Source organism: Salvelinus sp. IW2-2015, unplaced genomic scaffold (assembly GCF_002910315.2).
Source record: "Salvelinus sp. IW2-2015 unplaced genomic scaffold, ASM291031v2 Un_scaffold648, whole genome shotgun sequence".
Taxonomy (NCBI): Eukaryota; Metazoa; Chordata; class Actinopteri; order Salmoniformes; family Salmonidae; genus Salvelinus; species Salvelinus sp. IW2-2015.
In genome coordinates this window covers 495,863-523,604 of record NW_019942588.1, presented here as the reverse complement: position 1 = coordinate 523,604, position 27,742 = coordinate 495,863, and the positions used below count along the sequence as shown (strand labels likewise).

Below are 27,742 nucleotides of genomic sequence, written 5' to 3'. Positions count from 1 at the left end.
CTAGTGATTGCTCTGCTTGCAATCACTAGCAATCTATTACCAAGGAAGCTTTTCCTGAAGAGATTGCATTTAAAAATTTTACACAACGCATAATACAAGATTGTGATTGTGATTTGCATCTATTGTATAAAACCATTGTCAAAGCAGTTAAAGGTGTAGAATAGATGGATAAATACAAATAGGATGCTCTGAAGTAAAAAATAATAATACGACATTGGAAATTCTTCATGTAAAAGTGGGGCACACCAATGGTTACGCATTGTCTTTGTTTTCAAACTACTGCCTGAGTACACACACTTCTTATTGTGAGAACCGGAAGCATACCTGTGGGGGAGTCTAACTGGTAGTAGTTACTGTTGTAGGCTTTATCAGTATGTATTCCAAGCATGTGATTTTATTTGACCATAGGGAAAAGAGCTAGTGTATAAATATCGAAATGCAGAATTAATTGAATTGAGCTTCAACTCTTACAAATTCCATCCCTCTGCTGGTGCTGTGCCAGCTCAACTTTTCTAGGTGATACATTATGTCACAAAACACACTTTCTCACAATACCAATAAGCAACTCACCCCACTTATATATTTAGCCTAACCCCCAATATTGGCTCGTCACATGGCATGATATGTTGTTAACAATGATTTTCAGTCAGTTTTATGAAAGGTAGTGCAGTGATTAAATAAATCTCAAACATAAAAGCAACCCCCATCTTTTATCTCCTCTCTCTCTCTCTCTCTCGTCCGTGCTTTCATTTTCTTCCATCCATTCCCTTGAACGTGAGCCCAACCCCTCCCACTATGCATATACATGATGTGTGGGCTTTACCATGGACAGGTATATCTGTAAATCACATCAAACAGCAAGGTAGAGGAAAGCAAGACGGTAATGGACAATACGCCAAGACAGCGGAGCTGTTAGACAAACAGACAGACAGTCAAACAGAAAGACAGACAGACAGAAGACAACTGGTGGCTATATGAGGACAAACATTGACAGACGAAGGATGCTTCCATTACTGGTTATAGCTTTGCTGGGGTTCCCCACGGCAACAGGTTTCTATGCACTTCTATAGCCTATTCAAATGATCTGATTATTTTACATATAAAAGTAACTGGGTAAAGTGAAGAATATCAGTGTATTTTTGTCTTAGGTTTGCAGGAATGATATTGAAGAACATTTGCAAGTAGAGTCAAGTTGTATTCCTGTAGTGATTATTGTCATAAAGTAATATCTTAGGGACCTTGTCAATTAAACCCTCTCTTGTTTCTACTGTATAGCAACATCATAGGGGGCAATGAACTCTTGTTTCTGCTGTATGGCAACATCATAGGGGGCAATGAACTCTCTTGTTTCTACTGTATGACAACATCATAGGGGAGGATTCCTGTTGAATGTGTTCTGTTAAAAACTGTTTCTCTTTTCGAAGAAGATAACACTCATCGAGCTAAATTTTGAAAAACTACAGTGTTAAACTCATATTCGTGAATGCATTGTGGCAGTATTTGTAACATAGAGAGAGAATAAATAGATACTTTATTAATCTCTAAAGCAGGGGTCCCCAATTACATTCAGCCGTGTGGCGATTTTTCCTTGAGCCGATGGTCGAGGGGCAAAAACATAGTTATAAATAATTTGTACACTGCAAATTGACCGCTAGAATCCAAAACGGATATAGTATTTGACAAAAACAGAATAATTTCAAACTTTGATTACATTGGGATATGATCACGTCTTTCTATTTAAGTGTGGGAATACTTATTTTAATCACTTTGAGCAGATKTTATGGTAATTTTCCAGTCTTTTATGTCCAACAACAAAAATTATTAAAACATATTGCTCAGAAAACTTGGGAGACCAAATAAAGTCGCTCTACGTCCAAATTCGGTCCCACAGGTGACTTTATTTGGTCGCCCAAGTTTTGAGCAAAATGTTTGAATAATTTTTGAGAGTTCATTCATAATTGTGGAACCCTGCTCTATAGTATGTGACCTGTAATGTCTCCTCTGTTATTCCCAGCCTCTGCAATGCCTTGCACCCACACCTCTCTCTCCGAGTCCCTTCCGTCCTCAGGTGAGTGTTCACTAACAATCAGTCATTAGTGATATACAATGGCTTGACTGCTGAGGATGTAAAGTACATCTTAACTGATCTAAGAACCATATGGTTTGGTCTTGTAGCCGGCATGATCTATCTGGGTTCATTCAGTTCTATGTGKGGACGTCTAGAATATAGAGATCTGTCTGGGTTAATTCAGCTCTATATCTGGACACCTAGAATATAGAGATCTATCTTCAGTCTCTTTAGTCCTTTTTGAGTTGAGTTGGCTGTTCTGAACGATCAACCAATGCGGTCTTTAGCGGTCTCCTAATTTCACTCCTTTCTCTCCAGCGCACAGTGTCAGACCCTCAGATGTGGCTGTGCTCTCGGCCATTGGACTGCCCCACACACAAAGGTAAGCAACACATCAATTTCTCTAACCTTGATAGATAAGGGGACACTACCAGGGCTCCCAAGTTGTGCAGCGGTCTAAGGCACCGCATCTCCGTGCAAGAAGTGTCACTACAGTCCCTGGTTCGAATCCAGGTTCTATCACATCCGGCCGTGATTTGTAGTCCCATAGCGCGGTGTACAATTGGCCCAGTGTCGTCCGGGTTTGGCCGGGGTAGGCTGTCATTGTAAATAAGAAGTTGTTCTTAACTGACTTGCCTAGTTAAATAAAGGTTATATAAAACATAAAACCACACTGATTCAATGTGAACACAGAAAGGTTTTCCAGACTTCTGTTTTTCTCTCTCCCTAAAGCAGTGAGCTGTCCAGAGTGTTATTGAGACTTCATGGTAAGCCTGCTATTCTTGGGGGGTTTGAGGGGCTCCTTGATGTATCAAATCAGTTATCTGAACCAGAAGACAACAAACGCAGGCTATTAACACAGACAGACAGGCAGACAGACACAGACACAGACACGCACACAAGTACACACACAAAAATAGCTGACAAATTCTAAAGAATCCTAACACGTAGCCAATTTCCTGTGACCTTAAGCACTAAAATGATAGTCTCTGTCAAATAAAATCTCAATAAAACACACTTTGATTGGTTGATAAGATTGGTTGATAAGAGATAAGATTGGTTGATAAGACATGTTGGTCTGCTGACAGATCCTCCTCCTCCCCATGCCAAATTTCCTCCATTTGCAATCTGACCCTCATCATGTGTATATATATATACAGTTGAAGTCAGAAGTTTACATACACCTTTAGCCAAATACATTTAAACTCAGTTTTTCACAATTCCTGACATTTAATCCAAGTAAAAATTCCCTGTCTTAGGTCAGTTAGGATCACCACTTTATTTTAAGAATGTGAAATGAATAATAGTAGAGAGAAGTAGAGAATAATAGTAGAGAGAAGGATTTATTTCAGCTTTTGTTTCATTCATCACATTCCCAGTGGGTCAGAAGTTTACATACACTCAATTAGTATTTGGTTGCATTGCCTTTAAATTGTTTAACTTGGGTCAAACGTTTAGAGTAGCCTTCCACAAGCTTCCCACAACAAGTTGGGCGAATTTTGGCCCATTCCTCCTGACAGAGCTGGTGTAACGGAGTCTGGTTTGTAGGCCTCCTTGCTCACACACACTTTTTCAGTTCTGCCCACAAATTAGGATTGAGGTCAGGGCTTTGTGATGGCCACTCCAATACCTTGACTTTGTTGTCCTTAAGCCATTTTGCCACAACTTTGGAAGTATGCTTGGGGTCATTGTCCATTTGAAGAACCATTTGCAACCAAGATTTAACTTCCTGACTGATGTCTTGAGATGTTGCTTCAATATATCCACATAATTTTCCATCCTCATGAAGCCATCTATTTTGTGAAGTGCACTAGTCCCTCCTGCAGCAAAGCGCCCACACAACATGATGCTGCCACCCGCGTACTTCACGGTTGGGATGGTGGTCTTCRRCTTGCAAGCCTCCCCCTTTTTCCTCCAAACATAACGATGGTCATCATGGCCAAACAGTTTTATTTTTGTTTCATCAGACCAGAGGACATTTCCCCCAAAAGTATGATCTTTGTCCCCATGTACAGTTGCAAACCATAGTCTGGCTTTTTTTAATGACGGTTTTGAAGCAGTGGCTTCTTCCTTGGTGAGCGGCCTTTCAGATGATGTCGATATAGGACTCGTTTTACTGTGGATATAGATACTTTTGTACCTGTTTCCTCCAGCATCTTCACAAGGTCCTTTGCTGTTGTTCTGGGATTGATTTGCACTTTTTGCACCAGAGTACGTTCATCTCTAGGGGACAGAATGCGGCTCCTTCCTGAGCGGTATGACGGCTGCGTGGTCCCATGGTGTTTATACTTGCGTACTAATTTTTGTACAGATGAACGTGGTACCTTCAGGCATTTGGAAATTGCTCCCAATAATGAACCAGACTTGTGGAGGTCTACAATTATTTTTCTGAGGTCTTGGAAGGTTTCTTTTGATTTTCCCATGATGTCAAGCAAAGAGGCACTGAGTTTGAAGGTAGGCCTTGAAATACATCCACAGGTACACCTCCAATTGACTCAAATTATGTCAATTAGCCTATCAGAAGCTTCTAAAGCCATGACATAATTTTCTGGAATTTTCAAAGCTGTTTAAAGGCACAGTCAATTTAGTGTATGTAAACTTCTGACCCACTGGAATTGTGATACAGTGAATTAAGTGAAATAAATCTGTCTATAAACAATTGTTGGAAAAATTACTTGTGTCATGCACAAAGTAGATGTCCTAACCGACTTGCCAAAACTATAGTTTGTTAACAAGAAATTTGTGGAGTGGTTGAAAAACGAGTTTTAATGACTCCAACCTAAGTCTATGTAAACTTCCCACTTCAACTGTAARTTGAACGTTTATTTAATTTCATCCAGATAATCTATGACCAGACATAATTTAGGCCTTTTAACCATTTTTGAAGATAAGATTGTGCTTGAAAAGGATAAAAGCATTGAAAAGAGTGTACATTTGGAGGGAAATTAAATCAGTTTAGTTACCTACTTGAGATAATGGGATTGTCAGGCCTGCTCTTATAAAACTTACTGTAACTATTGAACAGTCTTCCATGTCTAATAGGTTATTGTAGATTACTGCAGTATCAATTAGTATCATTGAGAGTAATTGGTTTTAAAAGAGGTTAATATAAGTTAACCTCCCACTACTGTGTGATATCGTTATTGGTCTGATATCAGGACCAACCCTGATACCACTAACAATAAGCCAAGATAGAATCACCAAATTGCAACTTTGCTGCCAACAATTTCCACACAAAGCATTTCACACGGAAGAGATAAAGACTATTGTACCTCTCACACAATCGAAAAAGAACATTAATAAAGATGAAAGCGATAGAGCATTATACTGTACTCTCAACTCACATGGTACTTACTGTGTGTTAGTACAAAGAAAGTCCTAGATGCCATACTTGTCTCATCAAACAGATTGCATGTGCATCCATTTATTTTATTGTATAAGGAACCAACTAACTCTACCTGTGTGTCAGAGTTAGTTGATAGTAAAGACCTGTTAGCCATTTCTAATAGTGCTTTTTTCACCCCATACTAATGTGCTAAGTAATGTGCATATGCAATGTTGATTTCACTAATAATCAAGCAACTTCCTCCCCTCTCTCTGTCACTTCAGAGCTGCTGACCATGTTTAACCCTGCAATGACCAGTAGTCTTCCTGGTCAGACAAACCTCTATTCTGAATCCTCACAGCACAGGTAAACCACAGATACACTCAGCTCCCTGTGAGAGCATGAAAGAAAGAAAAAAATGGTATTTCAGACAATGTTTAATTCATTTGCAGAGCTCTTGTGGAGCAGGCAAAGGAACTGTCTCTCACCCTCAGGAGGAACCAGGTATTCTAGTATCTCTCCTTCTACATAACCCAACACATTGGCCTAACAGCCTCCCTGTACTGGTTTTCATCTCTGACTGTGTCTTGTACTTCTCTCCAATAGGCCGTTGATCTAGACGCAGACTGGAAGCTGGTGATGCTATTCGTCCAGGTGGATGAGCTCTGTTTATGTCATGACCAGGTCATTAGCCAAACACTCACCTCACACGCCTGGATTTAAGTGAAAGTCTGCATTTCATGACACTACAGTGTTATTAGCTACGTTCCTTTGAGTGAGTGTTGTGTGTTTGTGTCTATACAGCTCAGCGAGACTGTCACAGCTGCTGTCCAGGAGGTGGATCTTGCTCTGCAGGTGCTGCAGTCACAGGTGCGTTTTGGACACTTGTGTGACACTCTTAGCGATGCTACAGCACATGAATTTAGGTGATCATTAACATTGTTCATAATGTATTTGCAGTTGAAGCAGACCATTGTCAATGTTGCAGTGTGGGATGGAGAATATGTTCATCAGAACAGGTGATACTCTCCACCAATAGCATATCTTCTTAATCAGTCAGTGCACTCATTCCCTGAGTTTATTATTTTAATTTTATTTGACTGATTGCAGTGCAATAATTATATTGATTATTGTACTGTTATGTTAAGGGTACTAGCACACAAGCATTTCACTGCATATTTTATACCTGCTGTAAACTGTGTACATAACGAATATAATTAGATTTGATTTTCTGGATTTTTAAACGATTCTGTGAATTTATAGTGACTAGCTGGTAGATGTTTGGTTTGATTGCTTATATGTCTATTGCCAGGATGTGTCAATGTATGGAGGAAAGACATGAATGGGAGCTCAGACTGCTGAGGGCCATGCTTACTCAAGTCCTGCAGGTTCAATGTCTTGCATCATCAATGTCTTGCATCATCAATGTCTTGCATCGCCAATGTCTTACATCATCAATGTCTTACATCATCAATGTCTTACATCATCAATGTCTTACATTATTAATGTCTTACATCATCAATGTCTTACATCATCAATGTTTTACATCATCAATGTCTTACATCCATAACTTACATCAATGTGATCTCCCCTATCTCCCCAACATCTATGTCATGGTTCCCCAACTGGMGGCCCACSGGCCGAATTTGGCCCCACTGTGTTTTTATTCCCCCCCCCCCTAAATTGTCGGACAAAAAAAACCTACCAGTTAATTTAATTTTGGAAATCTGTTCCCAAGTATTCCCACGCATAATAGAGAGACACGTGATCGTATACAAATGTAAGCAAGGTTTGAAATGATCATGTTTTTGTCAAATATTATATCTGTTTGTGATTCTTGCAATCAAATTGCAGTCTACAAATGATTTGTAACGATGTTCTGGCCCACCAACCATCCTCTTATAAAAAAATCGGCCCGCGGGTGAATCTAGTTGACGATCCCTGACCTATGTCCTGTTTATATTGTTGTCCCCATATAAATAAGATAAGATTAGATTGCATTTTATTGTCTGATTTCAACCAAACACAATGGTATCATAAAAACTCCTTACAAGACATACTGCAAAATAGAATAAACAACATATGAACAGAACAGGTTGTAGTACAGGGGACTATACAAGTGAAAAATAAAGTTGCACACTCATCTCTCCTTGCTGTGGATTTAGTGGACCAACATTTCAGCTAAATAGGTGTATTGTATATAGTTAACTCTTTTTCACGGTGGTCAGTAGGAGTCCCTTGGCGGACACCTGGTGGAGAAGCAGTGGTACAGCAACAAAGATGACTTCACTGTCCTACTGCAGGATGTCCCCTTTATCACAGCAGACCCAGCCTCCTTTATTGTGAGTGACAAGCCATTGAAGCTTCCCCCAATTTTTTATACATTAATGTGACTCTCACTGTGTGATGCAGAGCTGAATTGTTATTGATGTGTGTGTGTGTAACACAAATGTTCATCTATGTACAGAGCGCTGCCCCCAGAGCGGGTGCATTACACACAGACAAACTAGCCGTACAGATGTGGGCCAACTTGGTGAGTCACACCATATACTACCCATGCTGCTAACACACGCATTGTCTCTGCTCTCAGTCCTAGTCGAGACAAACAAAGGAGAATTTACTGTTTTTTAAATTCTGTTTTTCAGCTGCAGCCCACCATAGGCCAGCAGAACATGGAGAACAATGATATGATCATCTCGGTGCCATGCCCCAGTGAGGTGAGAGAGCGCGGCAAGCCTCCAACACATACCTGACCTGGGGTTGTTTTTCTTTCAAATACTTTCAGCGTTTAACTGGGCCTGTCGACTGCCAGATGAGCAGGGTTTGCACTTGGGGAAGATGCATTGGTTCCATTGGACCAGACAAGCTCAATGAACTGCAGCTAAAGTATTTGAAAGAAAACAAATACTATTTGAACCCAGTCCTGAAATCTGTCACGTACAGTACATTTGTGGGATTAATAGAATATAATGTACATACAGTATATGAGTGTAAACCTGAGTGTAATAGGAATTTCCAGGTGAACAAAATGGAGATCAATCATTGGTCAAGTCAATCAAAAATCTATCCGGTTTATTACACGTTGTAACAGGGAGACACATGCAGAGAAAATGTCTAACTGGCCTCTTGGAGACGGGCCTTTTGTATCCAAATCAGATGTTCTATAAACACCAGCCTGAGAGACAGTGACTTTGTCAGCTGCTACAGAATCATAAAGTGTTCATAGATTGCCATCGATACAACACTGAATAATCAGTGTGTTCTTGGTCCTTGTACCTCCAGTCGGGCGTCAACCACTATCATCAGATATGACAATAATTCATAACAAGTCTAGTGACCATCAACCTGCACCTTGAGTTTTACAAATAGAACCCTGGCAAGTATGTGTATTACAGAAATTCCAAATATGCTAAACATTGTGTTGATCACTCTAAATTAAATATGAACTTTATTCATCTTAAATAATCCCATTACAGCGAGCTACTCTAGATGAACATCTCAACACACAATATAGTATGATTAAGCAATAAGACCGAGGGGGTGTGATATTTGGCCAATATAGGCGCAACGTGGAGTGCCTGGACACAGCCCTTAGCCGTGGTATATTGGCCATATACCACAAACCCCCGGGGTGCCTTATTGCTATTATAAACTGTTTACAAACATAATTAGAGCAGTAAAAATACATGTTTTGTCATACCTGTCTGATATACCATGGCTGTCAGCCAATCAGAATGCAGGGCTCGAACCACCCAGTCAATGATATGATTTAACCCTAATGATCCTCATCTTCCACCCTTTATACATTCATCTGTCCTCCTCTCTGTCTCTCTTTATCTCTCTCTGTCTCACGCTTTCTCTCTCCCCCTGTCTCTCCAATAGGACTGGCCTTTCTTGAGAACAGAGCGGAACTCTCCCTCAGATCACACCAATGAGCTCTCTCCTCTTTTCGACCCTGTGAGTTATTGTTGTCAGGCCTGTTGATCACGGCTGATGTACTGTAGGGCCCTGCACATTGTGGTGTCTGTGTACACATTATACATGGTAATGACTCTGGATGTGCTCTGCGTGTCTTGTCATCAGATCATGGGCACTCATATGCCCTGCGAGGACCATAGCCCTTCCAACTCCCCACCCACCTCAGGTAAGATGAATCCTCTCAATATACAGTATACAGCTTTTAGAGTTATTTGTTGAAATAGAGGCAGTGTACCCTGATATTACTGAGTTATGGAACATTCAACTTTTCGAGAAAGGACAGGTAGGTGTCAACAGGTTTCTGATAGGGCTACCTGGATAAAGTTTGCCTTACGCCATTCTCATCACCTGATCCATCTTCTATGCATTCACAGTTCACGCCCTTCGGCCTGGCGATATCAAAGTCATAGCTGCAGTGGGAGACTCTCTGACAGTAAGTCACCTACTCCTTGTTTACCTTTTTTCTGTAGTAGTACATGATTGAGTTACTTTACATACTGTGAGCTAATCTACATTACCCAGTTGTAGGGCTGTCACTTATCATGTGTGATTTCTATCTGTATTATTAAACTCATGCTATTGCTATAATCTATAACACTCTCTTTGACTGGTCGGCAGGCGGGCAACGGTGTCGGATCGGGATCCAGTGTTAACAACTTACTGGATGTTACGACGCAGTACCGKGGTTTATCATGGAGGTGGGTCCTTATCACCCCTGTAATAAAACAATTGTACAGAGTGGATTGTCAATGTCAGTTCATCTTTCTGTGCTGTGTGTTACCTGGGAGGGGTGAACACTAATCTATATGGTTGGCATCCCTAACCAGTTTATATTCTGTCTTTGTGTTTCTCAGTGTCGGTGGTGACGAGAACCTCACCACTGTCACCACTCTTCCCAGTGAGTCTCCTTTTCTTTTAACGCTGTCATCTTGTTTTAGTTATCAAGCTGCTCATGTACCCAAATTGTTGCCAAAATGTTACCAAAATGTAGCCAAAATATTGATAAAATGCTGGAATTCACATTTACACATGTACATTAAGTAAGTAAAATACCGTTCTCCTATGTGTATCATTATCAAATCAAATCACATTTTATTTGTCACATGCGCCGAATACAACATGTGTAGATCTTATAGTGAAATGCTTACTTACAAGCCCTTAACCAAACATGCTTTAAGAAGTTAATAGAAATAGATAAAAAGTGTTAAGTAAATTWAAAAAAATAAAAGTAACAAATAATTAAACAGCAGCATTAAAATAACAAGCGAGGCTATATACAGGGGGAACCGGTACAGTGTAACGTTCGTTCTCCTCCTCGTCTGAGGAGGAACAAGGATCGGACCAATATGCAGCGAGGTATGAAGACATAATGATTTATTTAAAGAAAGACGAACACGAAGCACACTTGATAAATGACAAAACAACAAAACAACAAAACGACGTAAACAGACCTGAACTTGAGAACATATAACAATGAACGCACGAACAGGAAAGAACGAACGAAACGAAACGAGACAGTACCGTGTGGTGCAACAAACACAAACACAGCAACAATCACCCACAAACAAACAGTGTGAACAGCCTACCTTAATATGGTTCTCAATCAGAGGAAACGTAAAACACCTGCCCCTGATTGAGAACCATATCAGGCTAATTGAAAAGAACCCAACATAGAAACACATAACATAGAATGYCCACCCAGCTCACGTCCTGACCATACTAAACAAAGACAAAATAAAGGAAATAAGGTCAGGAACGTGACATACCGGGCCCCCCAATGTGCGGGGGCCCGGTTAGTTGAGGTAATTGTGTTAATATGTACTGTACATGTAGGTAAAGTGACTATGCATAGATTATAAACAGAGAGTAGAAGCAGCGTAAAAGAGGGGTCTGGGTAGCCCTTTGATTAACTGTTCAGGAGTCTTATGGCCTGGTGGTAGAAGCTGTTAAGAAGCCTTTTGGACCTCGACTTGGCGTTCCGGTACCGCTTGCTGTGCGGTAGCAGAGAGAACAGTCTACGACTAGGGTGGCTGGAGTCTTGGACAATTTTTATGGCCTTCCTCTGTCACCCCCTGACATAGAGGTCCTGGATGGCAGGAAGCTTGGCCCCAGTGATGTACTGGGCCGTACACACTATCCTCTGTAGTGCCTTGCGGTCGGAGGCCAAGCAGTTGCTATACCAGGCAGTGATGCAACCAGTCAGGATGCTCTCGATGGTGCAGCTGTTGATGCGGTATGCAAATTGGAGTGGGTCTAGGGTTTCTGGGATAATGGTGTTGATGTGAGCCATGACCAGCCTTTCAAAGCACTTCATGGCTACAGACGTGTAGACGGTAGTCTACAGACGGTAGTCATTTAGGCAGGTTACCTTAGTGTTCTTGGGCACAGGGACTATGGTGGTCTACTTGAAACATGTTGGTATTACAAACTCAGTCAGGGACAGGTTGAAAATGTCAGTGAAGACACTTGCCAGTTGGTCAGTGCATGCTCGGAGTACACGCCCTGGTAATCCGTTTGGCCCTGCGAATGTGAATGTTGATCTGTTGAAAGATCTTACTTACAACGGCTACGGAGAGYGTGATCACACAGTCGTCTGGAACGGCTGGTGCTCTCATGCATGTTTCAGTGTTACTTGCCTCGAAGCGAGCATMGAAGTAATTCAGCTCGTCTGGTAGGTTCATGTCACTGGGCAGCTCGTGGCTGTGCTTCCCTTTGTAGTCTGTAACAGTTTGCAAGCCCTGCCACATAGGGACGAGCGTCAGAGCCGGTGTAATACAATTTGATCTTAGTCCTGTATTGACACTTTGCCTGTTTGATGGTTCGTCGGAGGGCATAGCAGGATTTCTTATAAGCTTCCGGGTTAGAGTCCCGCTCCTTGAAAGCGGCAGCTCTACCCTTTATCTCAGTGCGGATGTTGCCTGTAATCCATGGCTTCTGGTTTTGGTGGTTCAATGTGGGCTACCCAGATCAATGTGTCCAGGTTGGAATGATGTGTCGTTTTCTTTTGTGTTGCTGCTCAGATATCCTGCGTGAGTTTAACCCCTCCCTGACCGGCTTCTCAGTTGGTAAAGGCAAAGAGCACACCCCTCAGGCCTTCCTCAACCAGGCTGTGGCCGGTGGAAAAGCCAAGTAAGTCTCATCACCCATCTATTTGATCATTTTCTATCCAGACATACCTGCCTCACTGACTGACTATATTTTACTGAATAGGTTTTACTGAATATGTACTGAATAGGTTTTATACTGAATAGTTTTTTTTGTTTTTATTTGCTGAATGGTGATGTTGGATTGTCTGTGTTTGTTTTGAAGAGACATACCAGAACAAGTGCGAGCATTGGTTGCCAGGATGAAGAATGACTCGGTTAGAGACTATCCTGAATTATATTTGAATCTTGGTGGAAAAAGTACCCAATTGTCATACTTGAGTAAAAGTATACATACCTTAATAGAAATGTACTCAAGTAAAAGTGAAAGTCACCCAGTAAAATACTACCTGAGTAAAAGTCTAAAAGTATTTGGTTCTAAATATACTTCAAAAGTAAATGTAATTACTAAAATATACTTAAGTATCGAAAGTAAAAGTATAAATACATTTTCTTGTTTTTTAAATTTACGGATAGCCAGGGGTACATTGCAACACTCAAACATGATTTACAAACAATGCATTTGTGTTTCGTGAGTCTGCCAGATCAGAGGTAGTTGGGATGACCACGTGTTCTCTTGATAAGTGTGTGAATTGGACCATTTTCCTGTCCTCCTAAGCATTCAACATTGTAATGAGTAATTTTGGGTGTCAGGCAAAATGTATAGAGTAAAAAGTTGAATAAGAAATTATTTTCTTTAGGAATGTAGTGAAATAAAAGTTAAATAAATAAATAGTCAAGTAAAGTACAGATACCCCAAAGAACGAATTAAGTAGTACTTTAAAGTATTTGTACTTAACACCACTGTCTACCACACATAGATTGATATAATACACAAGTTCATATTATCTGAACATGTCCTCTTACACAGCTTGTTAATTTCCAAGAAGACTGGAAAGTGATCACTTTGTTCATTGGAGGCAATGACATGTGTGACTACTGCTACAGCTCTGTGAGTACCAATATGATGTGTATACGTTACAATACAGTGCGACACCATTCTGTATCATAACCTTCTCTAACAACTCCGTCTGCAGTGATACTGTACTGGATGTGCATGTTCCATTGCTCTGACTGTCACTACCTGCTATTGTCCCACAGCTGTTTTACTCCACTGAGAACTATGTGCGACACATTCGTGAGTCTCTGGATTACCTTCATAAACAGGTAGGAGCTGTAGGCGTGTCACAGTTTTTTCTCTGAATTTGTCCCTTTTCCACCTTCTTACATTTACAGATCAAATAGCACAAGCTTTCCTCTGTTTTCAATTACTTTTTTCAATTTAAAAAACCTTCTCTCTCTCTCTCTCTCTCTCTCTCTCTCTCTCTCTCTCTCTCTCTCTCTCTCTCTCTCTCTCTCTCTCTCATTGTCTGCTCTCTCTGTCTCTCTCTGTCTCTCTCTGACTCTCTCTGTCTCTCTCTGTCTCTCTGTCTCTCTCTGTCTCTCTGTCTCCCCCCCTAAGGTCCCTAGAGTCCTGGTCAATCTGGTGGAGCCACTCTACATCCCCGTCCTGAGACAGATGCACACAGACTTAAATGCAGATCTCAAGTGCCCTACCTGGCTTGTCAAGTAAGTGTCCGTCCCTGCAGGTGGAGAATCTAACTAGAGCATTTGCTGGAAGGAGTTTTCACCATTGTAAAATTCATGATGGGGAATGTGCAAGTGCACACTTTGAATCTAGATGCAGCCTATCTATAATCCTCCTCATCAAGCCACCACTTTCATATGTTTGACATATGCAGGGAAATGTGCCAATGGATCTCTGAAATGTAGATAAATAACACCTGATCTCTGAAATGAAGATCAATAACACCTGATCTCTGAAATGAAGATCAATAACACCTGATCTCTGAAATGAARATCAATAACACCTAATCTTGTGTCTCTCCTTCAGTATTCTGTGTCCCTGTGTCATCTCGCCAAAGGAGGGTTCTGAAGCACTTCGTCAACTCAATGGTCTGAACAGAGATTATCAGGTATGGCAAAGACTAATTCTGCAGTGCATGTGGGACCACAATATTATACTTAACTCTATGGTAAATACTATGGTGCGTGATGATTAATTACCAATAACAAAAACAAACTAACCTCTTTCAGCGTGGACTGCATGAGCTTGTGGAATCAGGACGATACGACACCCATAACAACTTCACGGTGGTCCTGCAGCCTTTCCTACGAGACATCATCGTTCCCCAGACAGAGGTTAGGCACACTGCGTTGTCACTCCTCTTGACTGTGAATCAACAATAGATTAACTGATCAATCTGTGTGATTCCAATGCCCTTTCATAGTGCCACACACATTCACACACACACTCAAACTGTCCACTCTGTCTCACCCACAGGACGGACGTCCAGACCGTACTTACTTCAGTCCTGACTGCTTCCATCTCAGTCAGAAGACCCATACTCTGATAGCCCGCGCTCTCTGGAATAACATGGTGAGACTCAATAACACTGTCACAATATATCCATCGATAGATTATATAGAGCCTGTCATGTCATAAATACATGTGACATGTCATACACAGTGGGGAGAACAAGTATTTGATACACTGCCGATTTTGCAGGTTTTCCTACTTACAAAGCATGTAGAGGTCTGTAATTTTTATCATAGGTACACTTCAACTGTGAGAGACGGAATCTAAAACAAAAATCCAGAAAATCACATTGTATGATTTTTAAGTAATTAATTTGCATTTTATTACATGACATAAGTATTTGATACATCAGAAAAGCAGAACTTAATATTTGGTACAGAAACCTTTGTTTGCAATTACAGAGATCATACGTTTCCTGTAGTTCTTGACACTGTCACAATATATGAAGTCGCCTCTTCACTGTTGACATTGAGACTGGTGTTTTGCAGGTACTATGCAGGTACTATTTAATGAAGCTGTCAGTTGAGGACTTGTGAGGCGTCTGTTTCTCAAACTAAACACTCTAATGTCCTTGTGCGCTTGCTCAGTTGTGCACCAGGGCCTCCCAATCATTCTTCTTGCTCTTGGTTTTCCCTTAGCTGGAGCCTCTGGGCAAGAAGACTGTCAAACTGTACTTTGATGATGGTATCCCTGTGAAATGCCCCTCTAAGGTACAGTCTTATGGCTCCACATGTTTACAATTGTAGCAACTACAGAAGTACTGTGTCGTCTTCACATCACTTCATGCCATTAACTTAACTGACTATATTTTGGTCACTCTTATGAGATTTTACAAAGAAGAGTGCGATAAGAACATATGCCAGTTAATGAATATAAAGTGTTGATAGTACTAWATGTTTAGCTTATTCAAATGTATCTCTGTCTTCCCCCAAGACCTCACCATTCGTGCGGACCTATGTCAACAGCAATTACACCTATGAGGAACCCTCCCCAACACCTCCACCAATCACGGTAGGCCACCCACCCAGGTTCAAATCTTTGTGACTTCTAGTAAAACATGTGTTGATAAGGTGGACCAGGCTAATACTTTCAAGTGATAATGGATAATGACAGCAGTTATTAAAGAACTGTGTTCATCATTAATTTAGGTATGGTGGCATTTATGAAGGAAATGTGTTAAAATACTGTCTCACTTTGATCTGTCTGTCTGTCTGTCTGTCTCCCTGTCTGTCTGCCTGTCGGTTTGCCTGTCTGTCTGTCGTCTCTCCCAGAACTGGGGAAGTGACTTCTCTTGTGGGAATTTTGCTCCATCCACCTCTGTGCCTACATCAGGTGAGAGTGAGTGTGTTAAGAGATGACAAGGTTTCATAAGAGGAAGTGCATAGCTAAGGGAAGGTCAATGACCTGGTTGCATGACATCTGTCCAACCCCCTTACCTAACCAATCAAATCAAATTGTATTGGTCACATACACATGATTATTGCGGGTTTAGCGAAATGCTTGTGTTTCTAGCTCCGACAGTGCAGTAATACAGTTGAAGTCGGAAGTTTACATAGACTTAGGTTGGAGTCATTAAAACTCGTTTTTCAACCACTCCACAAATTTCTTGTTAACAAACTATAGTTTTGGCAAGTCGGTTAGGACATCTACTTTGTGCATGACACAAGTCATTTTGCCAATAATTGTTTACAGATTATTTCACTTTGCGAAAAGTGCAAATCAATCCCAGAACAACAGCAAAGGACCTTGTGAAGATGCTGGAGGAAACAGGTACAAAATTATCTATATCCAAGTAAACAAGTCCTATATTGACATAACTGAAAGGCCACTCAGCAAGGAAGAAGCCACTGCTCCAAAACCGCCATAAAAAAGCCTGACTATGGTTTGCAACTGCACATGGGGACAAAGATCATACTTTTTGGAGAAATGTCCTCTGGTCTGATGAAACAAAAATAGAACTGTTTGGCCGTAATGACCATCGTTATGTTTGAAGGAAAAAGGGAGAAGCTTGCAAGCTGAAGAAACACATCCCAACCATGAAGCACTGGGGTGGCAGCATCAAGTTGTGAGGGTGCTTTGCTGCAGGAGGGACTGGTGCACTTCAACAAATAGATGGCTTCATGAGGATGGAAAATTATGTGGATATATTGAAGCAACATCTCAAGCACATCAGTCAGGAAGTTAAAGCTTGGTCGCAAACGGGTTTCCAAATGGACAATGACCCAAGCATACTTCCAAAGTTGTGGCAAAATGGCTTAAGGACAACAAAGTCAAGGCATTGGAGTGGCCATCACACAAGCCCTGACCTCAATCCTGTAGAAATGTGTGGGCAGAACTGAAAAAGCGTGTGCGAGCAAGGAGGCCTACCAACCTGACAGTTACACCAGCTCTGTCAGGAGGAATGGGCCAAAATTCACCCAACTTATTGTGGGAAGCTTGTGATGTTATGCTGGTGAATAAGGACCCAAAAGCGACTTAACAGAAACAGGTCTTTATTCTAGTCTATAACAAAAACGATAATCCTGGATATAATCACAGGTGAGTCAAACAGGAAAACTGAAATCCTCTAGGCAGTAGAGGGGAACAACTGGATACGCGACCACAGACTGCAGGTCGCTTCGGGAAGGCGCAGGCCGTAGCTGATATAGACCTGCTCACACGCAGCATCTGAAGAAGGCGGAAACACGACAGGGCGGAACAAGGACACAGAACAGCAAACATCAAACAAGGATCCGACAAGGACAGAAGCGGAAAACAGAGGGAGAATAGGGACTCTAATCAGAGGGCAAAATAGGGGACGGTGAAAGAGTCAATGAGGTAGTTAGGAGAAGAGGAACAGCTGGGAGCAGGAACGATAGAGAGAGAGAGCGAGAGAGGGAGAGAGGAAGGGGAGAGAGAGGGATAGAAAGAGGGAACTAACTAATAAGCCAGCAGAGGAAACGAATAGAAGGGGAAGCACAGGGACAAGACATGATAAAAATGACAAAACATGACAGTACCCCCCACTCACCGAGCGCCTCCTGGCGCACTCGAGGAGGAAACCCTGGCGGCAACGGAGGAAATCATCAATCAACGAACGGTCCAGCACGTCCCGAGGATGGAACCCAACTCCTCTCCTCAGGACCGTAACCCTCCCAATCCACTAAGTACTGGTGACCCAGTCCCCGAGAACGCATGTCCATGATCCCGTACCTTGTAAATAGGTGCGCCCTCTGACAAGGACGGGGGGGGGGAGGGAAGACGAACGGGGGCGCGAAGAAAAGGCTTGACACAGGAGACTGGAAGACAGGTGGACGCGACGAAGATGTCGCGGAAGAAGCAGTCGCACAGCGACAGGATTGACGACCTGAGAGACACGGAACGGACCAATGAACCGCGGAGTCAACTTGCGAGAAGCTGTCGTAAGGGAAGGTTACGAGTGGAAAGCCACACTCTCTGACCGCGACAATACCTAGGACTCTTAATCCTACGTTTATTGGCGGCTCTCACAGTCTGCGCCCTGTAACGGCAAAGTGCAGACCTGACCCTCCTCCAGGTGCGCTCACAACGTTGGACAAAAGCCTGAGCGGAGGGAACGCTGGACTCGGCGAACTGGACGAGAACAGAGGAGGCTGGTACCCAAGACTACTCTGAAACGGAGATAGCCCGGTAGCAGACGAAGGAAGCGAGTTGTGAGCGTATTCTGCCAGGGAGCTGTTCTGCCCAAGACGCAGGGTTTCGAAAAGAAAGGCTGCGTAATTGCGCACCAATCGTCTGATTGGCCTTTCTGCTTGACCGTTAGACTGGGATGAAAACCGGAAGAGAGACTGACGGAAGCACCAATCAAACGACAGAACTCCCTCAAAACTGTGACGTGAATTGCGGGCCTCTGTCTGAAACGGCGTCTAACGGGAGGCATGAATTCTGAACACATTCTCAATGATGATTGTGCCGTCTCCTTAGCGGAAGGAAGCTTAGCGAGGGGAATGAAATGTGCCGCCTTAGAGAACCTATCGACAACCGTAAGAATCACAGTCTTCCCCGCAGACGAAGGCAGACCGGTAATAAAGTCTAAGGCGATGTGAGACCATGGTCGAGAAGGAATGGAAGCGGTCTGAGACGACCGGCAGGAGGAGAGTTACCTGACTTTAGTCTGCGCGCAGTCACGAACGAACGAGCAGCCACGAGAAGGCGCGTGTCACGCTCCTGAGTAGGCCACCAAAACCGCTGGCGAATAGAAGCAAGGGTACCCCGAACGCCGGGGTGGCCAGCTAACTTGGCAGAGTGAGCCCACTGAAGAACAGCCAGACGAGTAGAGACAGGAACGAAGAAGGTTACCTAGGACAAGCGCGCGCGACGCAGTGTGAGTGAGTGCTGCTTTACCTGTCTCTCAATTCCCCAGACAGTCACCCGACAACACGCCTTCAGGAGAATCCCTCGGGGTCGGTAGAAGCCACAGAAGAACTAAAGAGACGGGATAAGGCATCAGGCTTTTGTCTTATTTCCCGGGCGATAAGAATCACGAACTCGAAACGAGCGAAAACAACGCCCAACGAGCTTGACGTGCTTGAGTCGTTTGGCAGAACGGATGTACTCAAGGTTCCTATGGTCAGTCAAAACGACAAAAGGAACGGTCGCCCCTCCAACCACTGTCGCCATTCGCTAGGGCTAAGCGGATGGCGAGCAGTTCGCGGTTACCCACATCATAGTTGCGTTCCGATGCGACAGGCGATGAGAAAAATAAGCGCAGGATGGACCTTATCGTCAGAATGGAAGCGCTGGGACAGAATGGCTCCCACGCCCACCTCTGAAGCGTCAACCTCGACAATGAATTGTTTAGTGACGTCAGGAGTAACAAGGATAGGGCGGATGTAAAACGCTTCTTGAGGAGATCAAAAGCTCCCTGGGCGGAACCGGACCACTTAAAGCACGTGTGACAGAAGTAAGAGCTGTGAGAGGGGCAGCCACTTGACCGAATACGAATGAAACGCCGATAGAAATTAGCGAAACCGAGAAAGCGCTGCAACTCGACACGTGACTTAGGAACGGGCCAATCGCTGACAGCCTGGACCTTAGCGGGATCCATCTGAATGCCTTCAGCGGAAATAACAGAACCGAGAATGTGACAGAGGAGACATGAAGGCGCACTTCTCAGCCTTCACGTAGAGACAATTCTCTAAAAGGCGCTGGAGTACACGTCGAACGGTCGACATGAATCTCGAGTGACGGTGAAAAAAATCAGGATATCGTCAAGGTAAACGAAACAAAGATGTTCAGCATGTCTCTCAGTACATCATTAACTAATGCCTGAAAAGCAGCTGGAGCATTAGCGAGACCGAACGGCAGAACCCGGTATTCAAAATGCCCTAACGGAGTGTTAAACGCCGTCTTCCACTCGTCCCCTCTCTGATGCGCGAGGATGGTAAGCGTTACGAAGGTCCACCTTAGTAAAGAACCTGGCTCCCTGCAGAATCTCGAAGGCTGACGACATAAGGGGAAGCGGATAACGATTCTTAACCGTTATGTCATTCAGCCCTCGATAATCCACGCAGGGGCGCAGAGTACCGTCCTTCTTCTTAACAAAAAAAAACCCCGCTCCGGCGGGAGAGGAAGAAGGCACACGGTACCGGCGTCGAGAGAAACAGACAGATACTCTCGAGAGCCTTACGTTCGGGAGCCGACAGAGAGTATAGTCCACCCGAGGGGGAGTGGTCCCCGGAAGGAGATCAATACAACAATCATACGACCGGTGAGGAGGAAGGGAGTTGGCTCGGGACCGACTGAAGCACGTGCGCAGATCATGATATTCCCCGGCACTCCTGTCAAATCACCAGGTTCCTCCTGAGAAGAGGGGACAGAAGAAACAGGAGGGATAGCAGACATTAAACACTTCACATGACAGAAACATTCCAGGATAGGATAGAATTACTAGACCAATTAATAGAAGGATTATGACATACTAGCCAGGGATGACCCAAAACAAAGGTGTAAAAGGTGAACGAAAAATCAAAAAGAAATGGTCTACTGTGGTTACCAGATACTGTGAGGGTTAAAGGTAGTGTCTCACATCTGATACTGGGAGAAAGACTACCATCTAAGGCGAACATGGGCGTGGGCTCCCCTAACTGTCTGAGAGGAATGTCATGTTTCCGAGCCCATGCTTCGTCCATAAACAACCCTCAGCCCCAGAGTCTATCAAGGCACTGCAGGAAGCAAGCCGAACCGGTCCAGCGTAGATGGACCGACAGGTAGTACAGGAACTTGATGGGAAGACCTGAGTAGTAGCGCTCACCAGTAGCCCTCCGCTTACTGATGAGCTCTGGCTTTTTACTGGACATGAAATGACAAAATGTCCAGCAGAACCGCAATAGAGGCAAAGGCGGTTGGTGATTCTCCGTTCCTTCCCTTAGTCGAGATGCGAATACATCCCAGCTGCATGGGCTCTCAGTCTCTGAGCCGGTGGGAGAGATGGTTGAGATGCGGAGAGGGGGAAACACCGTTAACGCAAACCTCTCTTCCACGAGCTCGGTGACGAAGATCTACCCGTCGTTCTATGCGGATGGCGAGTGCAATCAAAGAGTCCACGCTGGAAGGAACCTCCCGGGAGAGAATCTCATCTTTAACCTCAGCGTGGAGTCCCTCCAGAAACGAGCGAGCAACGCCGGCTCGTTCCAGTCACTGGAGCAGCAGAGTGCGAAACTCTATAGAGTAATCGTTATGGATCGATCACCTTGCCATAGGGAAGCCAGGGCCCTGGAAGCCTCCTTCCCAAAACTGAACGATCAAAAACCCGTATCATCTCCTCTTTAAAGTTCAGATAATCGTTAGTACACTCAGCCCTTGCCTCCCAGATAGCTGTGCCCACTCCCGAGCCCGACCAGTAGGAGTGATATGACGTAGGCGATCCGAGCTCTCTCTCTTGAGTATGTGTTGGCTGGAGAGAGACACAAATATCACACTGGGTGAGAAAGGAGCGGCACTCAGTGGGCTGCCCGAGTAACAAGGTGGGTTATTAACCCTAGGTTCCGGAGACTCGGAAGACCAGGAAGTAGCTGGTGGCACGAGACGAAGACTCTGAAACTGTCCTGAGAGGTCGGAGACCTGAGCGGCCAGGGTCTCAACGCATGACGAGCAGCAGACAATTCCTGCTCGTGTCTGCCGAGCATTGCTCCCTGGATCTCGACGGCAGTGTTGCGAGAAGCCGTAGTCGCTGGGTCCATTCTTGGTCGGATCCTTCTGTTATGTGGTGAATAAGGACCCAAAAGCGACTTAACAGAAACAGAGTCTTTATCTAGTCTATAACAAAAACGATAATCCTGGATATATATCACAGGTAGAGTCAAACAGGAAACTGAAATCCTCTAGGCAGTAGAGGGGAACAACTGGATACGCGACGCAAGACTGCAGGTCGCTTCGGGAAGGCGCAGCCGTAGCTGATATAGATACCTGCTCACACGCAGCATCTGAAGAAGGGCGGAAACACGACAGGGCGGAACAAGGACACAGAAACAGCAAACATCAAACAAGGATCCGACAAGGACAGACAGCGAAAAACAGAGGGAGAAATAGGGCCTCTAATCAGAGGGCAAAATAGGGGACAGGTGTGAAAGAGTCAATGAGGTAGTTAGGAGAATGAGGAACAGCTGGGAGCAGGAAAGATAGAGAGAGAGAGCGAGAGAGGGAGAGAGGAAGGGGGAGAGAGAGGGATAGAAAGAGGGAACGAACCTAATAGAACCAGCAAGGGAAAACGAATAGAAGGGAAGCACAGGGACAAGACAAGATAATCAATGACAAACATGACAGTGGAAGGCTACTCTAAACGTTTGACCCAAGTTAATAATTTAAAGGCAATGCTACCAAATACAAATTGAGTGTATGTAAACTTCTGACCCACTGGAAATGTGATCAAAGAAATAAAAGCTGAAATAAATATTTTCCTCTACTATTATTCTGACATTTCACATTCTTAAAATAAAGTGGTGATCCTACTGACCTAAAACAGGGAATCTTTATTGGGATTAAATGTCAGGAATTGTGGAAAACTGAGTTTAAAATGTATTTGGCTAAGGTGTATGTAAACTTCCGACTTCAACTGTATGTAACAAGTAATTCTAACAATTTCACAACATATACCCAATACACACAAAGTAAAGAATGTTATCAAGAATATTAAATATATAGATGAGCAATGTCATAGCGGCATAGACTAAGATACATTAGAATAGTATAGAATACAGTATATCCATATGAGATGAGAAGTGCAAGATATTTAAACATAATTAAAGTGACTAGTGTTCTGTTTATTAAAGTAGCCAGTGATTTCAAGTCTATGTATAAGACAGCAGCCTCTATACATAAACACTACATGTCTGAGATAGGTGTCCAATCACACTATATGTTGAGATAGGTGTCCAATCACACTAATGTCTGAGATAGGTGTCCAAATCCACATATATGTCTGAGATAGGTGTCCAATCACACTATGTGAGATAGGTGTCCAATCACACTACAGATGCCTTGAGGATAGGTGTCCAATCACACTATATGTCTGAGATAGTGTCCAATCACACTACATGCTGAGATAGGTGTCCAATCACACTATATGCCTGAGATAGGTGCCAATCACACTAATTGAGATGGTGTCCATACTGATATGCTGAGATAGGTGTCCAATCACACTATATGTCTGAATAGGTGTCCATCACATATATGTCTGAGATAGGTGTCCAATCACACTACATGCCTGAGATAGGTGTCCAATCACACTATATGTCTGAGATAGGTGTCCAATCACACTATATGTCTGAGATAGGTGTCCAATCACACTATAATGCCTGAGATAGGTGTCCAATCACACTAATGCCTGAGATAGGTGTTCCAATCACACTATATGCCTGAGATAGGTGTCCAATCACACTATATGTCTGAGATAGGCTGTCCAATACACTATATGTCTGAGATAGGTGTCCAATCACACTTATGTCTGAGATAGGTGTCCAATCACACTATATGCTGAGATAGGTGTCCAACACACTATATGCCTGAGATAGGTGTCCAATCACACTATATGTCTGAGATAGGTGTCCAATCACACATGTTAGTAGGTGTCAATCACACTGAATGTCTGAGATAGGTGTCCAATCACACTATATGTCTGAGATAGGTGTCCAATCACACTATATCTGAGATAGGTGTCCAATCACACTATATGTCTGAGATAGGTGTCCAATACACTATAATGTCTGAGAAGTGGTTCCAATCACACTATATGTCTGAGATAGGTGGTCCAATCACACTATCAGTGCCTGAGATAGGTGTCAATCACACTATATGTTGAGATAGGTGTCCAATCACACTACATGTCTGAGATAGGTGTCCAATCACACTATATGTCTGAGATAGGTGTCCAATCACACTACATGTCTGAGATAGGTTGTCCAATCACACTACATGCCTGAGATAGGTGTTCCAATCACACTATATGTCTGAGATAGGTGTCCATCACACTACATGTCTGAGATAGGTGTCCAATCACACTATATGTCTGAGATAGGTGTCCAATCACACTATATGTCTGAGATAGGTGTCCAATCACACTATATGTCTGAGATAGGTGTCCAATCACACTATATGTCCTGAGATGGTGTCCAATCACACTACATGTCTGAGATAGGTGTCCAATCACACTATATGCCTGAGATAGGTGTCCAATCACACTATAGGTCTGAGATAGGTGTCAAAACCCAACAAATTATAGCAGTGTATGATAACTATGTTGTAACATTATGGACTATGGGAAGTGGAGTGTATTTGTGTTTATTGATCAATCTGTGCCTCTGTCCCCAGTTCATAAGCTGCGACCAGGAGACATCAAGGTGGTGGCAGCACTGGGAGACTCAAACACTGTAAGTGTGTGTATGCATGTGCCTGCATCCGTGCATGTGTGCGTGTAGAACAAAACTTGCCTGTCAGACTTTTATATTATCCTTTGTGCTGAGAGGACATATTCTTTACATGGTGGGTTGTTCATGTGCCTTTGTTGTCATTTGTTTGCAGGCAGCAGTTGGAGCCAAGGCAAAGAACGTGTTGCAGCTCAACACGCAGTATAAAGGAGTGTCATGGAGGTACAGTGTATTCCGAAAGTATTCAGACCCCTTGACTTTTTCCAAATGTTGTTATTAAATTGTTTTTTCCCCCTCATAAATCTACACACATAAATCCCCATAATGACAAAGCAAAAACAGGTTTTTAGACATAAAACCTTATTTACATAAATATTCAGACCCTTTGCTATGAGACTCAAAATACTGTACATACATTCTGTAATAAATCATGCACCAACATAGTCCAAATGCATAGCATACATGTTATGGACCACTTGCAGAGMACATTGATACTGCCAGATTGTTTGAACACTGGTCAACAGGGAAATGGACTAAACGTGTGTGTATTTCTTCAGCATCTGAGGAGATCAGGCCTTGAACACTGGTCAACAGGGAAATGGACTAAATGTGTGTGTATTTCTGCAGCATCGGAGGAGACCAGGCCTTGAACACTGTCACCACACTACCAAGTGAGTCACTGTTTTCTCTTGTCTCTCTCATCCTATTGGCTCACCTTATCTGTCCATTAAAATTATCCAAATGAGCCATAACTTCACATATGACTATTTCTGTAACATTGTTGGAGAAAGGCTGCAATGAATACATAGGAGGTTGGTGGCACCTTAATTGGGGAGAACGGGCTCATGTTAATGACTGGAGCGGAATTAGTGGAATGGTATCAAATACATGGTTTCGAGGTGTTTGATGCCATTCCATTTGCTCCGTTCTGGACWTTATTAAGAGCTGTTCTCCCCTCAGCAACCTCCTGTGAATGAATACCCAGTGCAAATGATTTTGTGACAGTAGATTTTCAGCATTTACAGATACATCCACAAGATGGCAGTCTCAGCATATGATCTCATGACATTCCTCTGGACTGCAGCCACCTTGCATAGAGGAAACATGGTTTATCCAGCTGGCAGCGCTCTCTCTGTAATAAAACTAAAATGGACCATTTGATAATGAAATGTCTGCTTATTTTCCATCTCTACTTTTTCTCTCTCTCTCTCTCTCTCTCTCTCTCTCTCTCTCTCTCTCAGACATCCTGAAGAAATTCAACCCTTCTCTCTATGGCTTCTCCAAGGGTCAGGGCTTCCTGCAGAATAGTGGCTTCAACATGGCGGTGCCTGGAGCCAAGGCCTTGTGAGTAGAGAGATAAGTTTAGACCTCTCTGTGCCCTCATCCACTCACTGTCCTCTTTTTCCAGTAACACTATTTCCAATCCTCTTTTTTAAGTATCATCACCTCCCCATCAGTTTCTCCTGTCCTGTCTTCTCATTTGAACAAAGGCATAATAAACACTATGTTTTAACAAACGTTTCTTTGTCTCTTCTAGTGAGATCCCAGCCCAAGTCCAAGCTCTCATCAAGGCCATGAAAGATGACGAGGTGAGACTGGTCTATGTCCCATTGGCACCTATTCCCTACATAGTGCACTACTTTTGACMAGAGCTCTATGGGCCCTGGTCAAAAGTAGTGCACTACATAGGGGACAGGGTGCCGTTTGGGATGCACACCTCTTCCATGACTCTATCACTGTGTTGAATAGTTATACTGGACTCAGTTTCTAAGAATAATGACATATTGTTGTATTATGAGRGTATGATCATCTATAGCTACAGTATGTCTCTCTTGTCATTGTCTCCCTCTTTACACGCACACAGAAGGTGCATTTTGAACATGATTGGAAGCTAGTGACCTTATTCGTTGGTGCCAGAGATCTTTGTGATTATTGCATGGACCAGGTATGTATTCTTATCTTAAAGTCAAACATACCGTGGGCAATTATTATAATTTTAATAGTGGTAGTGTYCAAAAATAGTGTTAAAGTGTTTTTTATGCTCTACTTTACACAGAACAACCTTACACCCAAGAACTACAGTGAGAATCTGATGTTGAGCTTGGACATGCTGTACAAAGAGGTTAGTGATGGAAGGCTTGCTTTTCAGAATCATTTTCAGAATTTTAAGATCTTAAGCCAAATATCATGCCATCTCCCTCCATCTCTCTCTAAGGTACCGAGGTTAATGGTCAATGTTGTCGAGGTTCTGGAGATGGATCCATTGAGGAGAGTGACTAAGGACGCTCTGGTCTGCACCCTCATGCAGAGGTTTGTATGAAAACTCCACATTTCCCTACGAAGACGATAGCTACACCCACTGCATCATATGCCTGTAGAATGTGTATATTCACAGCGTTAGTGAATGTTTTCCATTCAAGTGTCTTTGTTAYGCACAGAAATGCTTGCCCCTGCTTTTTCAACCCTGAAGAGAACTCTCCTGAGCTTACAGAGGTCAATCGGATCAACCAGGAATACCAGGTAAGTGCAGAACAGGGTCTGAACACAGGAGGTTGGTGGCACCTTAATTGGGGAGGACGGGCTCATTAAATATATATATATATATCACCTTTATTTAACCAGGTAGGCTAGTTGAGAACAAGATCTCATTTACCACTGCGACCTGGCCAAGATAAAGCAAAGCAGTTTGACACATACAACAACACAGAGTTACACATGGAATAAACAGTCAATAATACAGTMGAAAAAGTCTATATACAGTGTGTGCAAATGAGGTAGGATAAGGGAGGTAAGGCAATAAATAGGCCATGGTGGCGAAGTAATTACAATATAGCAATTAAACACTGGAATTGGAGATGTGCAGAAGATGTATGTGCAAGTAGAGATACTGGGGTGCAAAGGAGCAAGATAAATAAATAAATACAGTATGGGGATGAGGATTTGGATGGGCTATTTACAGATGGGCTA

The 27,742-nt window shown here is 43.1% G+C and overlaps 1 protein-coding gene across 3 annotated transcripts; it reads left to right on the top strand.

The window, feature by feature from the left end:
• The first annotated feature begins 784 nt into the window (after window positions 1-784).
• Window positions 785-27,379, top strand: LOC112068685 (phospholipase B1, membrane-associated). Of its 3 annotated transcripts, none has more exons than XM_070438274.1 (38): window positions 788-1,050; window positions 2,015-2,068; window positions 2,387-2,450; window positions 2,804-2,835; window positions 5,678-5,759; window positions 5,846-5,897; window positions 6,000-6,077; window positions 6,198-6,263; window positions 6,354-6,412; window positions 6,706-6,781; window positions 7,625-7,735; window positions 7,861-7,926; window positions 8,039-8,110; window positions 9,276-9,350; window positions 9,477-9,537; window positions 9,746-9,804; window positions 9,990-10,069; window positions 10,226-10,269; window positions 12,392-12,500; window positions 12,681-12,732; window positions 13,386-13,466; window positions 13,616-13,681; window positions 13,977-14,083; window positions 14,409-14,490; window positions 14,612-14,716; window positions 14,859-14,954; window positions 15,533-15,604; window positions 15,828-15,905; window positions 16,166-16,226; window positions 24,720-24,778; window positions 24,930-24,997; window positions 25,403-25,446; window positions 26,017-26,119; window positions 26,313-26,364; window positions 26,640-26,720; window positions 26,832-26,897; window positions 26,991-27,085; window positions 27,214-27,379. In XM_070438274.1, the coding sequence occupies exons 1-38, from the start codon at window positions 975-977 to the stop codon at window positions 27,362-27,364; spliced, it is 2,835 nt and encodes a 944-aa protein (XP_070294375.1). In that variant the 5' UTR covers window positions 788-974; the 3' UTR covers window positions 27,365-27,379. The 3 variants fall into 3 exon arrangements, with proteins under 3 accessions (XP_070294376.1, XP_070294375.1, XP_023991653.2); XM_024135885.2 differs by having other exon boundaries at window positions 2,801-2,835; XM_070438275.1 differs by lacking the exons at window positions 26,017-26,119; window positions 26,313-26,364; window positions 26,640-26,720; ... (1 more) ...; window positions 26,991-27,085; window positions 27,214-27,379 and having other exon boundaries at window positions 785-1,050; window positions 2,801-2,835; window positions 25,333-25,419.
• Window positions 27,380-27,742: the final 363 nt, after the last annotated feature.